Source organism: Salmo trutta, chromosome 6 (assembly GCF_901001165.1).
Source record: "Salmo trutta chromosome 6, fSalTru1.1, whole genome shotgun sequence".
NCBI lineage: Eukaryota > Metazoa > Chordata > Actinopteri > Salmoniformes > Salmonidae > Salmo > Salmo trutta.
The window spans coordinates 21407717-21426234 of NC_042962.1; the positions used below are offsets into that span (position 1 = coordinate 21407717).

Genomic DNA, 18518 nt, shown 5'->3' on the forward strand with positions numbered 1-18518 from the left:
TCAAGTCTCTCTCTCTCTCTCTGCTCCGCGCGAAAAAGAGAAATAATCTCAATGTCAGACACGAGTCCTCGACAAACACACAGCGACACTGCAGCTTTCCCAATGAGCTGTGTTGCGTTAACGCACAGCAGGCCAATGAAACGTCTGACAGCAGTCCCAAACTTCTCCACCTTGATCCTGCTTTCTTTCTCCTTCCGGGACTTTGTTCAATGACAAATCCTTACTTTGGAAAAGTACCTTTGTTCTGGTGTGGACAAACATTTTGTTCCTAACCAAGTAGGTAAACTGAGCATGCACAGTATACAAACTACGACAAAAAGATAGGTGGGGGAAATAATAATATCCCACAGGCATGCACCTCACACCAAGGTTTGAGTCTTCCCCTATCTAGAATCCTTACTTTGCACAGAGCTTTGAGGCCACTGTGTCAAATGCATTTCCCCGGCCAGGATCAACATTCTCAAGAACAATGTCTGCTAGATGAATTAGATGTACTTGCCAAATACTCAGTGTAGCAGAGACAGACAGTCGAGGGGGACACAAAATAGGGACACTTCCCAACCTGTCTGACTGCAGCCTGTCACCAACTCTTCTCACAGTTCCTACACCTTACATCACTTTCTTCACCCTATTCATGTCATGCATTTCTCAGATTTGCCTTTCAAAATGGCAGGTTCCCCCAAGCCCTGAGTTCAGTCATGTTCACAAAAGACATGTGTCAGGGTAGAATGAAATCCCCTTAACAGACACACGACGCCATAGAGGATCCATCGACGCTGACCAAGATCTATTAAGGATGAACGCATTATCATTATCGAGTCAGATTCAACACAGGGACAGGGAGGGAGAGGGCAGGCTTGTCCTCAGCTGTATGGCTCTAGAGTCTAGTGAACTAAACCAGGCCAAATGGTCACAGACACAAGGTCTTAACCATATAAAGGTCTGTAATAAAACTGATTTGGAATGGAACAGCATTGAAGTACTCAACAATCAACCAAGGGTGTAAGCTATTTTCACGTCTACCTCCATTCTATATTGTATAGTGTGTGTATTGTTTTGTGACGTACACGTATAATGCTTTTCCCTTGCTGACGTCTTGCCATACCTCCCTGGGTTCAAACCTGACACTTGAATAAACTGTGACACTGTCACAGAAACAAGGTACAGTTTCTAGAATACCCAGAGACCACTAGCAACCCTAGACCACTGTCAACCCTAGACCACTGTCAACCCTAGGCCACTGTCAACCCTAGACCACTGTCAACCCTAGACCACTTGTCAACCCTAGAACACTGTCAACCCTAGACCACTATCAACCCTAGACCACTGTCAACCCTAGACCACTGTCAACCCTAGACCACTGTCAACCACTGTCAACCCTACCAACCCAGCAGTCAGACTCACCTCTCTCTGCCAGACAGGGTTGATGGTGTTACAGACAATGCGGGAGCGTTTCTCCTGGCCGTGGTGGGGCAGCGCGGGATAGAGGCTGTGCTTGCCGGGCTGGATGGCGATCTTCAGGTAGGGGTCAGGGTTGAAGAACATGCCCTTCTTCAGCCCCACCGCTTGGACATCTGAGAGAGAGAGAGCGAGAGAGAGAGTCATATAGACTGTATTCTGTAGTTTGAAGGGATGTAACTATATTCTCTCTAAATATTCCCTCTCCAGGATGGCAGGTAGCCTAGTGTTTAAGAGTGTTGGGCCAGTAACGGAAAGGTTGCTGGTTCGAATCCCCGAGCAGACTAGGTGAAATATCTGTCAATGTTCCCTTGAGCAAGGCACTTAAGTCTAATTGCTCCTGTAAGTCAGACACAGTACGAGTGTCTGCTACATTACTCTCAAATGTAAAGAAAAGGTTAGACAACATGGGTGACGTACAGTAAAAGCTGTTGGTTGGGCGAGAGAAACAGGAAGAAAAAAAATGTGGAAACAGGGTGAGAAAGATAGAAGTCTACAAACTGCTCAAGAGCCCGATAACCTGTTCAAATATTCATCCCCTAACAGAGGGAGACTGAGCGATCAAACGCAGTGTGTGGATCTGGCTGTTAATGGTTCTGGGCCTTGTTTACAACTCGGCCTCTAGTTGTACCCCATTGATCAAAGCTTGTGGCGGTGTAGTTCTCTCTCTCCCTCTGCATGTCCGCTGCCTATAGCTGCTCTGGGCCGCTCGATAAATCACAAACAATAGCCTGGGCCAGGAGATCCCCCCTTTCAGACTGTAAGCGCTAGCTCCCTCTATTCCACTCCAATCAACCCCTCTGTCTGTCTGTCTGTCTGTCTGTCTGTCTGTCTGTCTGTCTGTCTGTCCGTCCGTCTGTCTTTCTTTAGTGTGAATAAATAGGGCTGTACATGCAGCACCTCCAGGGGGGTGACTGTGGTAGCAGACAAGGAGGACCAGGGGAAGGAGGGTTTGTGGATAATGGGGGACGGGGTACAGACAGCAGTCAACACACCCTGCTTGGTAGCTAAGTCGCTAATGCTCATATTTGTACCAGCATTTCTAAAGCAGTAGCAAGAGAGAAGTGGTTGTGAATGAAATATATATGAGAACACGGCACGGTCAATGGCTAAAGACACACAGAGTTGCGGGGTCGAACAACGTATGTGCGTTAAAAGAGAGTGTGTGTAGCTTAACTGCGTGTGGTGAAATGTTCGTGCTCGTTTGGGGTATAGTTTCATTGTTTGAGGAAAGCTGGGATAGAGTGGCAACAGCTTACTCCAGGTAAGGGAGTAGTGGGCGGGAAAAGGAGCATACGTGAAAATACAGAATACGTTTCATCTTGTGGCGCCTCCCATTTCTCATAGTAACATCTATTAGCTGAACACTTACACAAATAACAGTTCTCTTCACATTATGTTGCCTTCTTACCATATAGTTGCTCTATAAGTACTTCAATAACCAGAATGTACATGATGCAGAAAAATGGGTGAATTAAAACTGTGTTCAAATGACTAATATAGTTACTATGTAGATACATGTACTGTAACTACACCTTAATGCAAATTCCATATAATCACATACCAAAGTCCAAAGTGTGACCCCTTTATGTGCATGTGAAAGGATGGCCTTGGTTTCAGCTTCTCTTTAGAGAGCGACAAAAGGAAGGTAAATGTGGACCTGCGGCAGTCAAAGCCTTCACAGAGGACTCCTGAAGGGTTCCTGAAGATGAAAGCCTATATCGAACGCAGTCAGCGAATCAAACGGAGCATTCCAACAGGCATCTGAAAAACAGCTACATTTGGAAGGTAGCTCCAGATGCCCTATCCATAGCAATGTGAAAAATAGCTACAGTACAGATTGCCAGGGCATCAGTGACACTTGTGGGGGATGTTGAGCTGTGGAGGCATGGGCACAGTACAGTAGGGGCCAGATACAACAAGCCCCAGGCAGTGCATGGGCGATTGGCTCTTAAAAGAGCACAACAACAAACACTTCCAAAATATAACAACTACACATTTGCTTTTAAAGAGAACTGGAAAGTGTACGTATAGCTAAGGACAAAGATACAGTTTATCCGCCTACCACGGAGAGAGAAAGGGAGAGAGAAACTGCATTGAAAGTTTTCGCCAATGCTCTAGCTCAAATAGATATAGACAAATTCCAAAGCTACAGACGCCTCCAAAATGTCAGTAGTGGTACCTTAACACTAGAACCGCCATGGGCCAATGGTCACTGACGTTTGATTTTGTAAAAATAAATAATAATAACTGCCCCCCCCCAAAAATTGACTTTTTCAAAATGTTTGTATTTTACACTGCACATTTGTCAGAATTTTGAAATCACAAAAAAAGCATTTAGAGCCTTTTAACCTGTTTTTTTCACACCTATTCCCAACCTAACCCGCTAAGACAAATGTGCTGTAGGACGTTGGTACCCAGCCAGGTGCTAAAGCCTCTCTCTCTCTCTCCTCACTGAATGAATGACAAATGGATGAATGGGCCATAATTGTGCACCTTACTTCACAATTGAATTTAAATTAGGCCTGACTGAATGATAAGGAGGGTGAAGAGGTTGATTTAATTTAGTTTAGTGTTAACGATGCGTTTGTTATGCCTATTTATCAGCAGCGAATAATTTGTCAACGCGCGTTTGGGGTTGATACCACTGTCTTTTACATTTTTCTTTGTAAAAAGAATCTGTTATGGAACCGTTTTATTTACCATAACTCTGATACTAATCAAATGTATTGTACGGGTAACAAAAACATTCTATGTGTTGCAATAGGCCTTTAGGATAATATAAAACATATCCTTGACTCTTATCCAACTTGATGAGCGGGAAACAAACGATGCCAGTCAGCCTGCCCAGCCGGCCCATCAAAACTACACCTAAACTATACCGAAACTAATTTCACACATAATAAAAGTTAGCCTGTAGACAAGTATCAGAAAGAGAATACAGTAAATTCCGGACTATAAGCCGCAACTTTTTTCCCAGGCTTTGAACCTCGCGGCTTAAACAATGACCGCAGCTAATATATGGATTTTTCCCGCTTTCAAATTTTTTCTTTAAAAAAAACACATTCTGTGACGTGCTCAACTTTTTTGTTTACTGTTTAGATTAAATCGAGCGCTCTCAAACTTCCCATCATTCTGATTACGGTAGTCATTTTGTCACCCTCATCATGGCAAAGACACGGAGAAATGCATATGATGCAGCTTTCAAGTTGAAGGCGATTGATCTGGCTGTTGGAAAAGGAAATAGAGCTGCTGCACGGGAGCTTGGTCTTAATGAGTCGATGATAAGACGTTGGAAACAGCAGCGTGAGGAATTGACTCAGTGCAAAAAGACAACTAAAGCTTACTGCTAATTTTTTATTTTTTGTTACAAGCCGTGTTTCGTTAAAGCCTATTTATTTTTGTTACAAGCCGTGTTTCGTTAAAGCCTTTTTATTTTTGTTACAAGCCGTGTTTCGTTAAAGCCTGTGTAAAGTGAATTTGTTTCAATGTACCGGTAGGCACCTGCGGCTTATAGACATGTGCGGCTTATTTATGTTAAAAAAAATAAAATCAAATAATTCAGTGGGTGCGGCTTATATTCAGGTGCGCTTAATAGTCCGGAAATTACGGTATTCTGCAGTTTCTATTACACTTACCTTTGTAAGTGTAACTCTCATAATTCAAGAGGTGCAGCTCTAATTCCAAATGTCACTTTTTCAAAAATATCCGTGCTGTCCATGCATTCAGCACATGCCCATTTGGCCAGCAACATTGCTCTGGCTACTAAGCAAAAACTAGTGACATAATACAATTACAATTACATTATATTTATTTATGCAATTCATCCTTTACAATTGTTCATGCACGGGTGCTTTTGTTTAGGAAAACAGCAAATCATTTCACCCGCGCACCTGGCTGGTTATATTATTCTCTTTTTAGTTTCTATTTTGCCAAAATAAGCTGTAACTGGACTTTATTAATTACTATAATTCTATTACTAATCAAATCTACAAACAAAGTTGATCAAATGGATTATACTAATGTTTTTATTGTAAGGGAAACGAAAATAGTCTATAGGCCTACGTTTTCCCTAGGACTTTGTAGAATTATACAAAACATATCCTTGACATTATCTAAACAAATAACTATTGATATAATTGTTTTAAATGGATATATGTCTTCATGCAATTAATCCTTTATAATAGTTTATGCACTATTTATCAAGTGGTGGTGCTTATGTTTGCGCACCTTGGGGTTGATATGCATCTGATGCATATGCTAAAGGTGCGCCCGGCAACGTTCTCTAGCGGGTACTTATAGGCTGAAAGGCCAGGAGGTTCTGGTGTTAAAAAGCACAGCTTTATGCATTGTTGACTATACCCTCTCCCGCTAAAATGAAACAGTGACAATATCGACACAAAGCCAGATATAGAACCAAAACAAGAGAGCGTCTCTCCTTGAAGTCTAAAATAGACCACATTTAGAAATCAATTGACTGACATTGAACCTGACCTTCTGAACTAAAATAGACCTGAAGAGAAAGAAAGAGATATCAATGGTGCCAAACAGAGCTTGTCCTGTCCCATGTGACATCCTGTGTTTAAAGATAGATGGAGGGATGGAGGAAGAGTGACTCACCTGAGAGAGAGAAACTGATGAGCCTTCTGTTGCCAAGACTCTGTGTGACCTCCTGGCTGACCACTGGCTTCAGCACCTGTGTGGAAAGAAACAGAGAGAAAGAGAGAAAAAGAGAGAGAGCAATGAGAGATAGACAGGAACAGGGAGGAAGGAAGCGACATTACAGTAGGGAGTGAGTTACATGCTGTACCCCCCTTACCTTCCCTCCCCCTCTCTTCTCCTCCTCCTCCTTATCTGTCCTGTCCTGTCTGGGAAGTGAGATCCAGTATTTCAGGGCCATTACAATGGACCTGGCTGAGGGCTGGGGGATCAATAGCCTTGCATTCATTAGGGCTCAATTGATCCGGTCTCCAGGAAGGAAGGGGAAGAGCAGGGAGAGGCCCCCAGGGAGAGGCCTTCTCAGAACAGGGAAAACTGTAGCTGTATCAGCCCTCCCATCCAGGGCTTTCTGATGGGGGAAACACCAACACCCAGAACCCATCAGCTGTCTCTGACATAGCGGAGAAAATTGTGTGTGTCTCAACACTGTATTTACTACACTAGAGATTCACAAATCTGTACCGTGCCCTCAAAACCCTTTTGATATCTCGGTGGGAAGTGACTTTGCCCACCATTTTCTAAATGTTTATTACACAACAAAAGCCTTAAATGCCAGATAACAGAAACAATTGGCAAGCGAACAAAATAACCTTAAGAGCAGGTGTTTGGACCAGTTGTAGACAAAGAAATGCAAATCCTTTGGTCCTGAACATAAAACAGAGGCCAACAACAAGGTCTATTCACAGATTATACTGTAACACAGAGAGATTAACATAATCTGACTGCCAGATGAATCAAATTACAGCTGAACCATAGATTCAGTCACAAAATGAATTGGCACTAGTTTCACAATAACAAGATTATAAAAACGTGAAGAAAAAAATAAAATATCCTGAATTAAAAGATGGTTGAATCAAAGTTGTTTCCACATCATTTCAACCCCAAAAATAAATGTGATGACGTTGAATCAATGTAGAAAGCTGATTGGATTTGCAAAAAGCAATCAACGTAAAGGCATTTCATATTTTTCGCACTTTTAACCTAAATCCAATGTCATTTGTTGTTGAATTCACGTTAGTTGACAACTCAACCAAATGTAATCAAAACTAAACGTTGATCTGATGTATGAGCCCAGTTGGAGGGTGAGACATGATTGATGAGGAGAGGCAGTAATCGATCGTCCTACTTCCTGCAAATAATGCATTTAGGTTGAGGAGGGGCCAAGTGGAGAAAACAAATACTTAGATAACTATCTGACCTGTAGGGGTTTTAATTTTTGCTCTTGAAAGATCCATTATTGTTTCTACCAAATGATGCACATATTTACAGGAATGTCTCAATATGGACTGTACCCATCAGTCTTCAAAGGTGAGTTAAAAAAAAATGTTTAAGCACTCTGTCCCCACTATTTGACTTAGTAGGCGATGCTCTTACTCAAGATCAAGCTGTACTACATCTGCAGAGTGGATATGAATTAAATTAAAGGGCAAAAGCCATAAATAGACACCGAGCGGATCTGTCGGACAGCTCCCCCATATCACCTTCCTTGTTCTATCATCTTCCGAGACAAAAGAGGAAGTGAGACATCCCACTCCCTCAGTTTTTTCTGGTTCATATACAGTTAATGAACTAAGCAGACCAGACCCAGCTGCTAATGCATGGGTGCCTATGGGACAGCCACCCGTTAAGCAGACCGGAACTGACCATTTTTTTTTCACTGGTAAACAGCCTGAGTGGGACATCTTCATTTGTCTACCATCTTTGTCATCTTCCAGTTCAGAGAACACAACCTCTAATTGAATCCAATGGTGGAGGAGTCATCACAATGAAAGACAGAGAGAGAGAGAGATGCTAGATTAGAGTCATCACATAGTGTACACAGACAGTGGTACAGAGAGCTTTGCTGACAAAAGGAGATTGCTATGGGAAGAAGTGTGTCTATAAAAGCCATGGGATGTGGTGGGGTAGGACCTAGTACACATGTGCATTAATATTAAAGATGGCACCGATAGAGATGGCAGCTTCGCTTCTAGTCCTTAGAAACTGTGCTGTATTTTTTTTTTATTTATTTATTATTTCTTACATTGTTAGCCCAGAAAACCTTAAATGTTATTACATACAGCCGGGAAGAACTATTGGATATCAGAGAGACGCCAACTTATCAGCACAACCAGCATTACGACCAGGATTTCGACTTTCCCAAAGCGGATCCTTTGTCTGCACCAAACAGGGCATTTGAACTGATTCCAGAGGCCGACCCAAAACAACTCCACCGGAGGAGAGGGTGCGGGAGCGTTCTTCTAGTGGGGCTTCGGATGCACGCACACCACCCACCGCTTCCGAGTATATTACTTGCTAATGTCCAGTCCCTAGTTAACAAAGTCGACGAAATCAGGGCAAGTTGCTTTCCAAAGCGATATCCGAGATTGTAACATACTCTGTTTCACGGAAACATGGCTAGCTTGGGACATGCTCTCGGAGTCAGTACAGCCAACGGGATTTTCAGTGCATCGCACCGACAGGATTAAACATCTCTCCGGTAAGAAGAAGGGCGGGGGTGTATGTTCCATGATTAACGACTCATGGTGTAATTGTAACAACATACAGGAACTCAAGTCTTTTTGTTTACCTGACTTAGAATTCCTCACAATCAAATGCCAACCGTAATATCTCCCAAGAGAACTCTCCTCGGTTATTGTCACAGCCGTGTATATCCCCCTGCAAGCAGATACCAAGACAGCAATCAAGGAACTTCACTGGACTTTATGCAAACTGGAAACCATATATCCTGAGGCTGCATTTATTGTAGCTGGGTATTTTAACAAAGCTAATTTGAGAACAAGGCGACCTAAATTCTATCAGCATATCGATTGCAGTACATGAGCGAGTAACACGCTCGACCATTGCTACTCTAACGTCCACGATGCATACAAGGCCCCCGCCCTCCTTTTGGCAAATCTGACCATGACTCCATCTTGTTGCTGTCCTCCTATAGGCAGAAACTAAAACAAGAAGCACACGTGCTTAGGTCTATCTAACGCTGGTCTGACCAATCGGATTCCACGCTTCAAGATTGATTCGATCACGTGGACTGGGATATGTTCTGGGTAGCCTCAGAGAACAACATTGACGTATAAGCTGACTCGGTGAGCGGGTTTATAAGAAAGTGTATAGGAGATGTTGTACCCACTGTGAATATTAAAACCTCCCCTAACCAGAAACCGTGGATTGATGGCAGCATTCGTGCAAAACTGAAAGCACGTACCACCATATTTAATCATGGCAACTGGGAATATGGCCGAATACAAACAGTGTAGTTATTCCCTCCGTAAGGCAATCAAATAAGCAAAGTGTCAGTATAGAGACAAAGTGGAGTCGCAATTCAACGGCTCAAACACGAGACGCAAGAGGCAGGGTCTACAGAAAACCAGACCGTCGCAGACATCGACGTCTTGCTCCCAGACAAATTAAACAACTTCTTTGCACGCTTTGAGGACAATACACTACCACCGATGCGACCCACTACCAAAGACTGTAGGCTCTCCTTCTCCGTGGCCGACGTGAGATAAACATTTAAACGTGTTATCCCTCGCAAGGCTGCCGGCCCAGATGGCATCCCTAGTTGCGTCCTCAGAGCATGTTGTGTTTACGGACATATTCAATCAATCCCTATCCCAGTCTGCTGTCCCCACATGCTTCAAGATGGCCACCATTGTTCCTGTTCCCAAGAAAGCTAAGGTAACTCAACTAAATGACTAACTGAACTAAATGACTACTTCTGTCATCATGAAGTGCTTTGGGAGACGAGTCAAGGATCATATCACCTCCACCCTACCTGTCAACCTAGACCCACTTCAATTTGCTTACCGTCCACAGACAATGCAATCGCCATCACACTGCCCACTGCCCTATCCTATCTGGACAAGAGGAATACCTATGTAAGAATGCTGTTCATTGACTACAGCTCAGTATTCAACACCATAGCACCCTCCAAACTCATCATTAAGCTTGTGTCCCTGGGTCTTGACCCCGCCCTGTGCAACTGGGTCCTGGACTTCCTGACGGGCCGCCCCCAGGTGTTGAAGGTAGGAAACAACATCTCCTCTCCGCTGATCTCAGCCCCCTCCTGTACTCCCTGTTCACCCACAACTGTGTGGCCATGCATGCCTCCAACTCAATCATCAAGTTTGCAGAAGACACAACAGTGGTAGGCTTGATTACCAACAACGACGAGACAGCCTACAGGGAGGAGGTGAGGGCCCTCGGAGTGTGTTGTCAGGAAAACAACATCTCACTCAATGTCAGCAAAACAAAAGAGATGATCGTGGACGTCAGGAAACAGCAAAGGGAGCACCCCCCTATCCACATCGACGGGACAGCAGAGGAGAAGGGGGAAAGTTTTAAGTTCCTCGGTGTACATATCACCGACAAACTGAAATGGTCCACACACACAGACAGTGTGGTGAAGAAGGCACAACAGCGCCTCTTCAAACCCTCACTAACTTTTACAGGTGCACAATCGAGAGCATCTTGTCGGGCTGTATCACTGCCTGGTACAGTAACTGCACTGCCCACAACCGCAGGACTCTCCAATGGGTGGTGCAGTCTGCACAACGCATCACCGGGGGCAAACTACCTACCTCCATGACACCTACAGCACCTGATGTCACAGGAAGGCAAAAAAAATCAATAAGGACAATAACCACCCGAACCACTGCCTGTTCACCCCGCTTCCATCCAGAAGGCGAGGTCAGTGCAGGTGCATCAAAGCTGGGACAGAGAGACTGAAAAACAGCTTCTATCTCAAAGCCATCAGATTGTTAAACAGCCATCACTAGCACAGAGAGGTGGCTGCCTGCCTACAGACTTGATATCATTGGCCACTTTAAAAGATGGAACACTAGTCACTTTAATAATGCCACTTTAAGAATGTTTACATATCTCGCATTACTTATCTCATATGTATATACTGTATACTGTATCCTACACTATTTATTCTATGCTATCTATTGCATCTTAGCCGCTCTGTCACTGCTCATGCATATATTTTATATTTATATATTCTTATCCTATTCCTTTACTAGATTGAGTGTAATAGGTTATGTTGTGGAATTTGTTAGATATTAGGTTTTGTTGTGGAATTGTTAGATATTACCTGTTAGATACTGCTGCACTGTCGGCTCTAGAAGCATAAGCATTTCGCTACGCTCGCAATAACATCTACTAACCATGTGTATGTGACCAATACAATTTCATTTGATATGTCCCTTTTCCACTGCAGGGTTTTACACCGGTGCTTTGTCTTTCCACCCCTGAGGCCCCCCAAAAAGCCTACGGCCATGGCCCAGGTGAACCTACTCTGACTTGAGGCCAGACTAGGGCCAGTGGGGTATTGATGGGAGTAACTGGTCGAGTCAGATTCAGAGAGGCAGCGTCAGATTCAAAGGCAGAGGGAGAGAGAGTGAGAAGAGGAGAGGGGGATTCTCCTCTGCAGTGCGGCTGCTCTGCTGACTGCTAAGGCTGGCGCCCCACTGAGTGAAAAGCTTACACAGCGGTCCTGTCAGCTCAGCGCATGGCACGGCTTAGACTAAAGAGTCAGGACACAGCGAGGACAGAGACGCATACATACATATACTTTATGCTGACATAGATGCGCGTGTGCACTGCCCTGCACACATGCGCACAAGCGCACACGTGCACACACACACACACACACACACTAACACACACACACACAGAGCATAAAGACACACTCACTCTGTCTCAGTTTCAAAGACACATTTGCATCTCCAAACGAGATCCATGACATGGACAGAGCAGACAACCACCGCCAATCACACGACAGAGGGAGAACCAAGCTTCTCAGCCTGCCTCTCCTGAATGACGTGCTATACATACTACTGTACAGTAACTATTCAATGGAGGTAGACCTAAGCCAAACACTGTCATTTTTGTAAATAACTTCACCTCCTTTCTAATGTAATAGAGGGCTTTGAGAGCGTTGAAAGAGCGGGAGCAAAGAGGGCCCAGTTCATCTGGAGAAGTGAGGCAAAAGAGAGTCACACAGACGGTGATGGGCAGATAACACAGATGATAAATAAAGTTCTGCTCCCCCCCCCCACCCCCCAATTCACTGCAACAAATCTCCTCCCTGCAGATGCAGATGCCCACAACGGCGACCCAATATGTCTGGGACCTCCTGTGGGCTCTGGCATTTTACCAGTATGGGTACACTGATGGATGGGAAGAACTGGTTATACGGTTTACATCCCAGCTCTGTGGATGTCAGCATACAATGTGTTGTTCAGTGTTATGGCTGTGGGTTTCTCAGTCAAGCCATTTGTAATCTAGTACACATTCTTGGAAGGAGGGTCCCTAGAGAGGAAACGCCAAGCCAGTAACACAGATAACACAGTGTGTGTGCGTGTGCGTGTGTGTGTGATCTGAGATGAAACACAAGAGACGATAGGGACACTTCCACACTGATTTGACAGGCTCCTTATCTCAGTACACAGCCACCTCTCCTACAGCCTGAGGTTAGTATGCAAGCGACAACACATCAGAGTTAAAGTGAACACCACTTTGTACATTTTTGATACAGAAATACTATCGTTTAACTACTAGATTGACACCTGCTACTTAGACGACGCCTACGCTGAATATAAATTATTTAATACACTGAGCGACAACTGTCTTCAAACTTCAAGCGTTATGCCCTTTGGCAGAATAGAGCAGAACACTACCGGGAGTTAACAAAACAGATACTGCCACACATAGGAAGAGAGAGAGTGGGGAAGGCGAGAGAGAGAAAGAGAGAGAGAGAGCGAGAGAGAGAGAGAAAGAAAGAGAAAGAGAAGGAGAGAGAAAGTGAGAGGTCGAGGGTGAGAGGGAGAGGCAGAGAAAGTGAGAGGTAAAGGGTGAGAGTAAGCGGTAGAGGAATAGAGGAAAAGATAGTACAAGAAGCAGAGAGAAATGAACTGGCCATCTATTACCCAGGCCAGCCAGGTGAGTAGAGTCCTCCTCCTCCTCCTCTCAGTGCGTCTCGGAAACACCATCAGTCACGGCTGTTGGCTGCCTCTCCATGAATCACACACCACACACACAAACACACACAAACACACTTCGCCTCATCGGTCCAAAGCGGCCGAGCATGTCCACTCCATCATCTATCTTCCTGACAGGCTTCAGTACTGTAGTGAAGCACTGAAGCTAGGGCCCCCTTCCTCTGCCCATGTCCGTTTGATGTGTACTCTAGCTCAACCACTTCAGCCTTCTCTCTTCTCTGACAAGGTGAGGTTATTTTAAACCAGGAATACAGTAGTCAGATCAGGTTTAGAGGTGATCAGCAATTCTGGTGGCCACGCCAGCACAACGGCAGCTAGCCGCGGTAACACTATAGCTAGCCTAGGTCAAACACTGCACTACCAGCCAGGACCAACGTTCAATGTTGAATGAAGAAGTATGCAACGACAGGTCTACGGGCTTATGTAATCAAAGCAAAAGGACAGGAGATGGTAGAAGCCAACGAAGTCAAAGTGACTCACACAATGACTGGCCAACACACACAACACAACACTGTGTTGACTTTAATGCAGGGAAACTTAAATCAGTTTCACCGAATTTCTATCAGCATGTTAAATGTGCAACCAGAGCTAGACCACCTTTACTCCACACACAGAGACGCGTACAAAGCTCTACCTCGCCCTCCATTTGGCAAATCTGACCCTAACTCTATCCTCCTGATTCCTGCTTACAAGAAAAAAACTTAAGCAGGAAGCACCAGTGACTCGGTCTATAAAAAAGTGGTCAGATGAAGCAGATGCTAAACTACAGGACTGTTTTGTTAGCACAGACTGGAATATGTTCCAGGATTCTTCAGATGTCATTGAGGAGTACACCACATCAGTCACTGGCTTTATCAATAAGTGAATCGAGGACGTCGTCCCCACAGTGACTGTACGTACATACCCCAACCAGAAGCTATGGATTACAGGCAACATTCGCACCGAGCTAAAGTGCAGGAGCGGGACTCTAACCCGGAAGCTTATAATAAATCACACAATGCCCTCCGACGAACCAACAAACAGGCAAAGCGGCAATACAGGACTAAGGTCGAGTCATACTACACCGGCTCCGACGCTCGTCGGATGTGGCAGGGCTTGCTAACTATTACAGACTACAAAGGGAAGCACAACCGAGAGCTGCCCAGTGACACAAGCCTACCAGACGAGCTAAATAACTTCTATGCTCGCTTCGAGGCAAGTAACACTGAAACATGCATGAGAGCATCAGCTGGTCCGGAAGACTGTGTGATCACGCTCTCCGCAGCCGATGTGAGTAAGACCTTTAAACAGGTCAACATTCACAAGGCCGCAAGGCCAGACGGATTACCAGGACGTGTACTCCAAGCATGCGCTGACCAACTGGCAAGTGTCTTCACTGATATTTTCAACCTCTCCCTGTCTGAGTCTGTAATACCAACATGTTTCTTGCAGACCACCATAGTACCTGTGCCCAAGAACCTTAAGGTAACCTGCCGAAATGACTATCGACCTGTAGCACTCACGTCTGTAGCCATGAAGTGCTTTGAAAGGCTGGTCATGGCCAACATCAACACCATTATCCCAGAAACCCTAGACCCACTCTAATTTGCATTCCGCCCCAACAGATCTACAGATGATGCAATCTCTATTGCACTTCACACTGCCCTTTCTCACCTGGACAAAAGGAACACCTATGTGAGAATGCTATTCATTGACTACAGCTCAGCGTTCAACACCATTGTGCCCTCACAGCTCATCAATAAGCTAAGGACTCTGGGACAAAACACCTCCCTCTGCAACTGGATCCTAGACTTCCTGACGGGCCCTCCCTGATGGTAAGGGTAGGTAACAACACATCCGCCACGCTGATCCGCAACACGGGGGCCCCTTAGGGGTGCGTGCTCAGTCCCCTATTGTACTCCCTGTTCACTCATGACTGCATGGCCAGGCACAACTCCAACACCATCATTAAGTCTGCTGATGACACAACAGTGGTAGGCCTGATCACCGACAACAATGAGACAGCCTATAGGGAGGAGGTCAGAGACCTGATCGTGTGGTGCAAGGACAACAACCTCTCCCTCAACATGATCAAGACAAAGGAGATGATTGTGGTCTACAGGAAAAGGAGGACTGAGCATGCCCCCATTCTCATCGACGGGGCTGCAGTGGAGCAGGTTCAGAGCTTCAAGTTGCTTGGCGTTCACATCACCAAAAAACTAACATAGTCCAAGCACACCAAGACAGTCATGAAGAGGGCACAAAAAAAACTATTCCCCCTCAGGAGACTGAAAAGATTTGGCATGGGTCCTCAGATCCTCAAAAGGTTTTACAGCTGCACCATCGAGAGCATCCTGATGGGTTGCATCACTGCCTGGTATGGCAACTTCTCTGCCTCCGACCGCAAGTCACTACAGAGGGTAGTGCGTACAGCCCATTATATCACCGGGGCCAAGCTTCCTGCCATCCAGGACCTCTATTTATTTGATTTTTTAAATGTTTTAATTTCACCTTTATTTAACCAGGTAGGCAAGTTGAGAACAAGTTCTCATTTACAATTGCGACCTGGCCAAGATAAAGCAAAGCAGTTCGACACATACAACACAGAGTTACACATGGAGTAAAACAAACATACCGTCAAAAATACAGTAGAAAAATAAGTCTATATACAATGTGAGCAAATGAGGTGAGATAAGGGAGGTAAAGACAAAAAAAGGCCATGGTGGCAAAGTAAATACAATATAGCAAGTAAAACACTGGAATGGTAGATATGTAGTGGAAGAAAGTGCAAAGTAGAAATATAAATAATGGGGGGCAAAGGAGCAAAATAAATAAATAAATAAATACAGTAGGGGAAGAGGTAGTTATTTAGGCTAAATTATAGATGGGCTATGTACAGGTGCAGTGATCTGTGAGCTGCTCTGACAGCTGGTGCTTAAAGCTAGTGAGGGAGATAAGTGTTTCCAGTTTCAGAGATTTTTGTAGTTCGTTCCAGTCATTGGCACCAGAGAACTGGAAGGAGAGACGGCCAAAGGAGGAATTGGCTTTGGGGGTGACCAGAAAGATATACCTGCTGGAGCGCGTGCTACAGGTGGGTGCTGCTATGGTGACCAGTGAGCTGAGATAAGGGGGGACTTTACCTAGCAGGGTCTTGTAGATGACCTGGAGCCAGTGGGTTTGGCGACGAGTATGAAGCGAGGGCCAGCCAACGAGTGCATACAGGTTGCAGTGGTGGGTAGTATATGGGGCTTTGGTGACAAAATGGATGGCACTGTGATAGACTGCATCCAGTTTATTGAGTAGGGTATTGGAGGTTATTTTGTAAATGACATCGCCGAAGTCGAGAATCGGTAGGATGGTCAGTTTTACGAAGGTATGTTTGGCAGCATGGGTGAAGGATGCTTTGTTGCGAAATAGGAAGCCAATTCTAGATTTAACTTTGGATTGGAGATGTTTGATGTGAGTCTGGAAGGAGAGTTTACAGTCTAACCAGACACCTAGGTATTTGTAGTTGTCCACATATTCTAAGTCAGAACCATCCAGAGTAGTGATGCTGGACGGGCGGGCAGGTGTGGGCAGCGATCGGTTGAAGAGCATGCATTTAGTTTTACTTGTATTTAAGAGCAGTTAGAGGCCATGGAAGGAGAGTTGTATGGCATTGAAGCTCGTCTGGAGGGTTGTTGACACAGTGTCCAAAGAAGGGCCAGAAGTAAACAGAATGGTATCGTCTGCGTAGAGGTGGATCAGCGACTCACCAGCAGCAAGAGCGACATCATTGATGTATACAGAGAAAAGAGTTGGCCCAAGAATTGAACCCTATGGCACCCCCATAGAGACTGCCAGAGGTCTGGACCATAGGCCCTCCGATTTGGCACATTGAACTATCAGAGAAGTAGTTGGTGAACCAGGTGAGGCAATCATTTGAGAAACTAAGGCTATTGAGTCTGCCGATGTGGATGTGGTGATTGACAGAGTCGAAAGCCTTGGCCAGGTCAATGAATACGGCAGCACAGTATTGTTTCTTATCGAAGGCAGTTACGATATCGTTTAGGACCTTGAGCGTGGCTGAGGTACACCCATGACCAGATCTGAAACCAGATTGCATAGCGGAGAAGGTGCGGTGGGATTCGAAATGGTCGGTAATCTGTTTGTTGACTTGGCTTTCGAAGACCTTAGAAAGGCAGGGTAGGATAGATATAGGTCTGTAGCAGTTTGGGTCAAGAGTGTCCCCCTTTTTGAAGAGGGGGATGACCGCAGCTGCTTTCCAATCTTTGGGAATCTCAGACGACACGAAAGAGAGGTTGAACAGACTAGTAATAGGGGTTGCAACAATTTTGCCAGATCATTTTAGAAAGAAAGGGTCCAGATTGTCTAGCCAGTCTGATTTTTAGGGGTCCAGATTTTGCAGCTCTTTCAGAACATCAGCTGACTGGATTTGGGAGAAGGAAAAATGGGGAAGGCTTGGGCGAATAGCTGTGGGGGGTGCAGTGCTGTTGACCGCGGTAGGGGTAGCCAGGTGGAAAGCATGGCTAGCTGTAGAAAAATGCTTATTGAAATTCTAAATCATAGTGGATTTATCGGTGGTGACAGAGTTTCCTATCCTCAGTGCAGTGGGCAGCTGGGAGGAGGTGTTCTTATTCTCCATGGACTTTACAGTGTCCCAGATCTTTTTTGAGTTTATGTTGCAGGAAGCAAATTTCTGCTTGAAAAAGCTAGCCTTTGCTTTTCTAACTGCCTGTGTGTATTGGTTTCTAACTTCCCTGAAAAGTTGCATATCACGGGGGCTGTTCGATGCTAATGCAGAGCGCCACAGGATGTTTTTGTGTTGGTTAAGGGCAGTCAGGTCTGGAGAGAACCAAGGGCTATATCTGTTTCTGGTTCTAAATGTCTTGAATGGGGCATGCTTATTTAAGATGGTGAGGATGGCATTTAAAAAAAAATAACCAGGCATCCTCTACTGACGGGATGAGGTCAATATCCTTACAGGATACCCGGGCCAGGCCGATTAGAAAGGCTTGCTCGCTGAAGTGTTTCAGGGAGCGTTTGACAGTGATGAGTGGGGGTTGTTTGACCGCTGAACCATTACGGATGCAGGCAATGAGGCAGTGATCGCTGAGATCTTGGTTGAAAACAGCAGAGGTGTATTTAGAGGGCAAGTTGGTTAGGATGATATCTATGAGGGTGGCCGTGTTTACGGCTTTGGGGTGGTACCTGGTAGGTTCATTGATAATTTGTGTGAGATTGAGGGCATCAAGCTTAGATTGTAGGATGGCTGGGGTGTTAAGCATGTCCCAGTTTAGGTCACCTAGCAGCACGAGCTCTGAAGATAGATGGGGGGCAATCAGTTCACATATGGTG

At 45.1% G+C, this 18518-nt stretch overlaps 1 protein-coding gene across 1 annotated transcript in view; it reads right to left on the reverse strand.

Annotated features, from left to right (window-relative positions):
- hecw1a (HECT, C2 and WW domain containing E3 ubiquitin protein ligase 1a) overlaps positions 1 to 18518 on the reverse strand; it is an 87553-nt gene that overhangs the window by 52208 nt on the left and 16827 nt on the right. The window contains exons 6-7 of the mRNA XM_029755722.1: positions 6079 to 6154; positions 1405 to 1574 (exon numbers count right to left, since the gene is read on the reverse strand). Coding sequence (XP_029611582.1) covers positions 1405 to 1574; positions 6079 to 6154 — 246 coding nt within the window. The remainder of the gene's footprint in view (positions 1 to 1404; positions 1575 to 6078; positions 6155 to 18518) is intronic.